This window comes from Arachis duranensis, chromosome 5 (genome assembly GCF_000817695.3).
Source record: "Arachis duranensis cultivar V14167 chromosome 5, aradu.V14167.gnm2.J7QH, whole genome shotgun sequence".
In the NCBI taxonomy this organism is placed as follows: domain Eukaryota; kingdom Viridiplantae; phylum Streptophyta; class Magnoliopsida; order Fabales; family Fabaceae; genus Arachis; species Arachis duranensis.
Window position 1 is genome coordinate 4849593 of NC_029776.3, and position 7433 is coordinate 4857025.

Sequence of the window (7433 nt, forward strand, 5' to 3'; positions counted from 1 at the left end):
ATTCAACATCAACCATGCAATTCTCATTACTCTCTTGGGTTTCCAGAGATTCAATCCCCAAATAAGCCCTATAAAAATCACTACCTGATTGTGGCTCTGAAATTTTCGATTTTTTAACCTGCAACTCATCACTATCTTCATCAACACCATCTCGTTTAATTCCCAATGGGCTCCAAGAGACCAATTCCCTTTCATCCTTTTTCGTCAGCTGCACCTCCGAAAACCCTAAATCAGAATCCCTCTCCAAATTTGCGAAGCCATAAGCTTCAAGGTTCAAACTCTCTAACCAGTAATCACAAACATCAAAGATTCAAAGCTCTTTTGCTGGTGTTCGTTCTTTGTAATCGTCGTTCACATTTTCCCGCCAAAACTTCCACAAGTGTTGAATTGTGATCCACTGATCCTTTCATTTTTTGGGCCTGAAACATTTTTTCACAATATCGAGGCTCAATATTAATGGGCTTTGTTGTCAGACAAAACTCCAAATAAAAAAACTGTGCTCTTTTACCAAAAAACAAGTGCTCTTCCCTTCCCTGTGTATGATGACGTCATGTCGTCATGACGTACCATCTTCTTCCTTCTTTGTGGTGTGTAGTGACTGTTTCGCCTTAGTTTTCGTTTTAGAGAGCACAAGCTTCTCTCGACCAAAGGCTGTCTTACTTTAAACATTTTTGGTTTTCTGATCTGAAGATATGTTGTGAGAGAGTTGACAATCGAAGCTTCAGGATCTGATTTTTGCTCTGCTTCTTGCATTTCCTAAGGTACCTTATTCCCATTTGTTCTTTAATCTGCATGTTAGTTACTTCTTCTTCTTATTCTTCATCATTCTGAGCTATTGCGAATTGCGATATAAAAGTTTTCTATTAGAATCTATTAATACAATGAAATTGCTAGACACTGCGTTTGGTTATGTTTCCGATGGGATTCGTAACCAGCTGCGTGCATTCCCTGTTTCGTGGTGATGTTCTTTGATTATCTTTGTCATGAGTAGTAATTTGGTTGAGAAATGAGAAATGATTGTTTCAACATGTTTGAAGGAGTGGATAGTATCGATTAATATTTAACGCTCAAATGCAATATTAGGTTTTGGTATTTGGGTTGTTCATGGCCTTACGGGAGGTGACCTAGTTTGTGTGAAAGGCATCTGGTTGTTCATGATTTTTAATGTGTGTAATCAATGACGAGAAAGATGCTGTGAAGCGGTGTGTGGTGCTCTTGGCCCATTGGGGCTACTCTTCTTTGTCTTAACCAACGCATGGAATTTGAAGAAGCACCAAATTAAACAAAATATATGTAAACAAAATTTCTGAAATCGCAGACATCTAACCTGTATTTTTCCATGAAAGTTATGCTGTAATTAAATTATAATAAAAACCAGTACAAAATGATGAGATGGTTTGCTATTTTCGTTTTTCTGATGTCAATGCCACAAATCATGTGCTTTTTGTTTAAAGAAGAAAAGACTGTGCTGAATTTTGAGTCATCAGCAGGATGGCTGCATCTGTAAGTAATGGTTTTGAGAAGTCCTTGAGGGAAAATGGGGATTGCAAATTTCATGCCCCATCTGAGTATAAGCGACGTAAAGTTTCTGCCGTTCGTGATTTCCCTGAAGAATGTGGACCGTTTGCTCCAAGGATTGAAGCAGTTTTAAAGGTATATATTTGCTGGTTTTGATTCTGCTAAATTTGCAACTAAGGTAAGAATGGTGAACATTTCTAGGGCTGATACTGTTTTAATTTCCCAGTGTGAGGACAATAGCCAGCATCCTGAGTTACATGCCAAAACTCTTGTCCAAACTACTGATTGCAGTTTGAATAAGGAAAATCCAGTCGTCTCATCTGATCAAGTGGATAGGCCTCCTCTGGTAAATGACGAACCTGCAAAAATGTTGCTGGCAGACATGGAAGCTTTGGCAGATACAGAGTCTGGAAGAGCTGTGAAGTTGTCTTCTCCAGTTGGTGAGGTGGCTGGTTCCAGTGCTTGGACAGAGAATATGCTAACTAGAAGCTATTTTCCTCGAAGGAAAGTTTCAGCTATTAGAGACTTTCCTGCTTTATGTGGACGCAATGCTCCATCTTTGCTGAATGAAAATAGAGGGGGTAAACAGAAGGCGACTGTAAATGATGACCTCTTGAAAAAAGTAGCTGCCACTGAAATGAAGGAAGCTGAAAATAATGCTCAAGATGATTCTTGCAAGAGAAAGCTTGTGGACATAGTTTTAGCTGATTCTGAAGGGAATGCTACAGAGAATGTGAACAAGCAGGATGGATGTGAACCACCTATTGGGATAAATAAGCAACACAAAAACCCCAGAGAAATGAAAATTGAACTTCCTACAGAGATTGATCATCATCAGGCTGAAATAAATTCTAGGGAAGCAGAAAATGAGGATGCTATACCAGTTGAGAAGACATTAGGAATGGAAATTATAGTGTACCCTGAAGTCCGGGCTCTTGAGGCAAAGCCTTTGCGGGCTGTATCAAACAGGAAAGTAGTGCTAGGGTTGAAGTCTGGGTCAGAATGTTTTCTGAGGTCTAATAATGGTCCCTCCAAATTTAAAGGGATTGATGGTGCAAAGGAAAGCAAAGGAAAGAAAGATGATGTCTTGGTACGGCTTGGCAGGACTAAGACTGCTACCAGGACTAAAGATGGCATACATAATTCTAGGTTGAAGCCTCTGAAGAAGAAAAAGGAAAATGCTGCTTCCCATGACAGAGGTCAGTTAGAAATTTTGGACAAGGATTGTGTTGATCCTAATCAAAATGGTGCGGACTTTCAAACTGTCACAAAACCATGTAGTTTCAATGTCAATGTTCCTCCTTTTGGTCATAGTAAGTTGAGTGATAATGAGAATGACTCAAATGTTACTCGACATAAAGTGCGGGAAACACTACGACTTTTTCAAGCTGTTTCTAGAAAGCTTTTGCAGGAACTAGAAGCAAAGAATGAGCGGGGAAGGGTTGACTTACTAGCAGCGAAGGTCCTTAAGGAGAAGGGGAAATATGTTAATGAAGGTAAGCAGATCTTGGGATCTGTACCTGGGATTGAAGTTGGTGATGAATTTCAGTATAGAATTGAGCTTAATATAGTTGGCCTTCATCGCCAAATTCAGGGCGGTATAGATTATGTGAAGCACAGTGGTAAGATTCTTGCAACAAGTATTGTTGCATCGGGAGGCTATGCTGATGATTTGGATAATTCAGATGTATTGATATATACAGGACAAGGTGGTAATGTGATGAACTCTGACAAACAACCTGAAGATCAGAAGCTTGAACGGGGAAATCTTGCTTTGAAGAATAGTAACGATGAACAGAACCCTGTTAGGGTGATACGTGGTGCTGATTCAGCAGATGGAAAGTCCAAGACGTATGTTTATGATGGACTGTATCTGGTTGAGTCATGTTGGCAGGATATGGGGCCACATGGGAAGCTGGTATATAAGTTTCGGTTGCGAAGAATCTCTGGTCAACCAGAGCTTCCTTTGAAGGAATTGAAGAAATCTAAGAAGTTCAAAATGAGAGAAGGTCTATGTGTTAATGATATTTCTTATGGGAAAGAGCGAATTCCAGTGTGTGCTGTGAATGTCAGAGATGATGAAAAACCCCCACCTTTTAAATACATAACCAGCATGATTTATCCTGATTGTGATCTCATTCCTGCAGAAGGATGTGGTTGCATTAATGGTTGTTCTGAGTTGAGATGTTCTTGTGTAGCCAAGAATGGTGGTGAAATCCCATACAATCACAATGGGGCTATTGTAGAAGCAAAGCCTCTAGTTTTTGAGTGTGGACCTTCTTGCAAGTGCCCTCCAACTTGCTATAACAGAGTCAGTCAACATGGCATAAAATTTCAACTTGAAATTTTCAAAACCAGTACAAGGGGATGGGGAGTGAGATCCCTAAATTCCATCCCTTCAGGTAGTTTTATATGTGAATATATAGGAGAGCTTCTCGAAGATAAGGAAGCAGAACAAAGAACTGGTAATGATGAGTATCTGTTCGATATTGGAAATAACTATACAAACAATACTCTTTGGGACGGACTTTCGAACCTTATGCCTGATGCACAGTCAAGTTCTGGTGGAGTTTTGATGGATGGTTGTGGCTTCACCATTGATGCTGCACAGTATGGTAATGTGGGGAGATTCATCAACCACAGTTGTTCTCCAAATCTGTATGCTCAAAATGTGCTGTATGACCATCATGACAAAAGGATGCCTCACATCATGTTCTTTGCTGCTGAGAACATTCCTCCTCTGCAAGAGCTGGCTTATGACTACAACTACATGATCGACCAGGTCCACGACTCCGATGGCAACATCAAACGGAAAGATTGCTACTGCGGTTCTGTGCAATGTACAGGTAGGATGTACTGAGCCTTCTTGTCAATATCAAAGTTGTTAGGTATGATTATGAACCATATAAGCGACCTTTTTAAGTACATTAATTTTACATCAGACCACCAAAGTAATGAAACTGTGTTGTGTACTTTTTCAATCCCATAGATATAAATATATGAGATAAGCGTGATATATTAAGTATATGGAGTATCAGGGAATTTCTAATGCCACTGGCTGCAAAATACAATCAAGAACAGCTAGGTGCTTTTTATAGTGTTATTCATCCAAATTCCACGACAAGTAGATGAATGCCCATAATCTTAGTCTAGTCACAAATACAAAGAGCACTAAAACATAGAGAGAGCTCACAGGAACATTCATAGAGTGGCAATAAATTACTAGTGAGCAAGTACATTTATTTATTTGTTTATTTTTTCTATTCAAGCTGGATTTGAGTATCATAAGATGCTCCAGCCTTCCAATCACTGGTGATAAAGGTCTTGGACTCTACCCAATAAACCCCTGCACTGCCAGTCACTTGGAACCTTAACTTTATGTCACCCCTTGGTGGGTTCTCAACATCAAACACTGTCCCAAACGCCCTTCGCATTGGCCTCCATTCTTTGCAATCTTCCTGCTCCATCAATCAAGTTAAATCTCCAATATATGCAACTAATTATTGATCAATAAATGAATACATGTGCATATTAGTACCTGCCAGAACTGAACGGCAGTTATGTCTTGTGTTCCACCAACATAGAGAGTTACAATGGCTAAGTAGTGTGGGTTGTAGCTGCGCTCATTCACCTTGACTATGATGTTATAGCCACCGTATCTGCATGGTACCCTCTTGTATTCTACGTCCACCACACCGTATTTGAAAAGCTCTGCAGATGCATCTTCGTTCTTGGCCAATCTTGAATAAGCACGTGGACTCATAATGAAGTCGGTTCTGTCTCCCACGCCGAAGTCTGTTACCACTACATATGCTCCATAGTCATCGCAGTATTCTGCTATTTTGCACCTAACCTGATTCACCATCATTTATATTTGATAAATCAATGATGGAATGGAATGGCAAACACAACATCATTAAACAAATGCAAGTGTTACTTGATAGCATGCACCACAGCCAGATCCATTCCGCCATAGCCAAGACACGCCTGCCACGCTGCCATCGTTGATCGCCGTTCCATATTCGCCAAAGCCACAAGCTCCCGCTGTTTGGGGTTTAGAGGGGAAAAAAATTAATTCACATAACATTGCTTATGCAATAATATTAACACCTTCATGTTGCACCTTTTTTGTCTTTGGTTGCATCTTAATGGAGGAGCATGCATCACCAAAAGTAAAGTTCTCAAGCTAATCTTCTTTGCTTAGAAGACAATTCGTTGTTTCATAACATCAAGATCATGCATTATGTTGTGTCAAATATGAAATATCCTAATTCCTAGTCAGAAAATGATAGTTTCATTGCACATGGGAAAAGACGTGTGTGTGTGTGTGTGTATTAATAGATATATTGAGTGAGTGATGTTAACATTTAAAAGTAGTGAAAATTGGATATTAAACATAATCTAATGTTAAATTGGGACCACAGCAGAATTTAAGAGTGATAAAATAAGTATAGATATAAACAAGATACGGTGAATTGTTTGTCTTTTTTTTATCAAAGATAAGGTACTTTTATATATTACAAAAGAGATTACAAGAAGAAAATGAAATTTCTCATAATGTAGAGTGTATCCATGACTGAAATGCATTAAGGGATAGAAGAGTTTCACGTACTTGGGTTGGCAGTGCATTCAGGGCTGCCATAATAGGTTGCTCTGGAGCACGTAAATGAGTCTTGAGAAGTACACATTAAAGGTAAGAGCATTATGACACAAACAAGGCCAAATTGGTGGTACTTAAGTTCCATTTTGAGATGAAGCACTAATATATATCTAGTGTTTAATTTGAGAGATCAATTCAAGAAACTAAAGCAATATGTAAGTTTATGAACAAGAGAAAGCTTTATGCTTTATGAGATAAAATGCAATGTAAAGAAGTGATATTTATAGTACAAGGCATTAGGTCTACATTCTGAGTTGGTAGCAAAATTTGTTTTCTTTATTTATTAATTAGTTATATTTTCTTCCACTTGAGACTAAGGAATAATATGCAAGAGGATTGGAAGAATGATGTGTAAATAATATAGACCCTATGATTGACACCTCAAGGGCCAAGGTCATCATCATAACATATTGGAACCAATTTATTATCGGAATGGAATAATGCCCAACTTTGTTCTATTATAACAAATTTCAAGGAAGATTGTAACACCGAAAAAGTTAATTATGATATCAGAGTAGTTTTTTATGTAGAATCTAAGAAATAGATTGATTATTTTTCAATTGCATACTCTTCTGTTTATAATTTTATGCACATGATTATTTATTGATTAATGATATTAGTCTATTATTATATATTTTATGGTATTAAATTTGACTAATTTAACACTAATAATTCAAGTATATGAAAATACTAATAAATAATTATAAATAAAATAAAAACGTAACATTCTAATGGTAAAGATGTTATAAAAATCTATGAACTTGCAGCTATGTCAAGAATAAGTGTAATAAGGAATGATAGAAGTGCAAAAAATGTTATAAATGAATCAAAATTTATGAACATAATCCCTTCTATAGTCTATAGGTCTAGCCGATCCTCCTCAATTTTCTCTCTTATATTCATTCATGATCTTGGTTCAAAATTTCATATGATAAGACTTAAGAGTTATTACATGTTCAAAACTGGTAAAGTTTGAACAAGCTCCTGAATGGTGAGTTTTGACACATTCGAAGTAATCTCGTTGATCATCATTGATGATATTTAGGTTCAAATAAAGTTAACATGCTTGGTAGTTTTTTCTGTTTGTTTGTGTTTTCATTAGTGAATTATCCAAAATCAAATGCTTCATTTGTATTCTAAAAATATTGAACTTATTTTATAAAGAAGTAGTTTTGTCTCCACAAACGGATTAGGATTAGAATTAGTGTATTATTTCACATCAATGCACAAAGATATTTTTAGCAGCCACGCACTT

At 37.4% G+C, this 7433-nt stretch overlaps 2 protein-coding genes across 10 annotated transcripts in view; one reads left to right on the forward strand and one right to left on the reverse strand.

The window, feature by feature from the left end:
- The window catches only part of LOC107487512 (histone-lysine N-methyltransferase, H3 lysine-9 specific SUVH6), a 16894-nt gene extending 12338 nt beyond the window's left edge, over positions 1-4556 (forward strand). For 4 of the 9 annotated variants that reach the window (XM_052261997.1, XM_021142059.2, XM_021142062.2 and 1 more), the window contains 2 exons: positions 1491-1653; positions 1745-4556. In XM_052261997.1, the coding sequence (XP_052117957.1) occupies positions 1492-1653; positions 1745-4378 (2796 nt within the window). In that variant the 5' untranslated portion in view covers position 1491 and the 3' untranslated portion in view covers positions 4379-4556. Of the gene's footprint in view, positions 1-568; positions 762-1487; positions 1654-1744 lie in introns of those variants that run through there. The other 5 variants (XM_052261994.1, XM_021142058.2, XM_016108161.3 and 2 more) reach the window with 4 other exon arrangements.
- Positions 4557-4584: 28 nt separating this feature from the next.
- LOC107487514 (expansin-like B1) lies at positions 4585-6358 on the reverse strand. The gene is made up of 4 exons (XM_016108163.3): positions 6131-6358; positions 5456-5562; positions 5057-5371; positions 4585-4976 (listed from the first exon to the last, which is right to left on the reverse strand). Exons 1-4 carry the CDS (start codon positions 6261-6263, stop codon positions 4779-4781), a joined length of 753 nt encoding a protein of 250 aa, XP_015963649.1. The 5' UTR covers positions 6264-6358; the 3' UTR covers positions 4585-4778.
- Positions 6359-7433: the final 1075 nt, after the last annotated feature.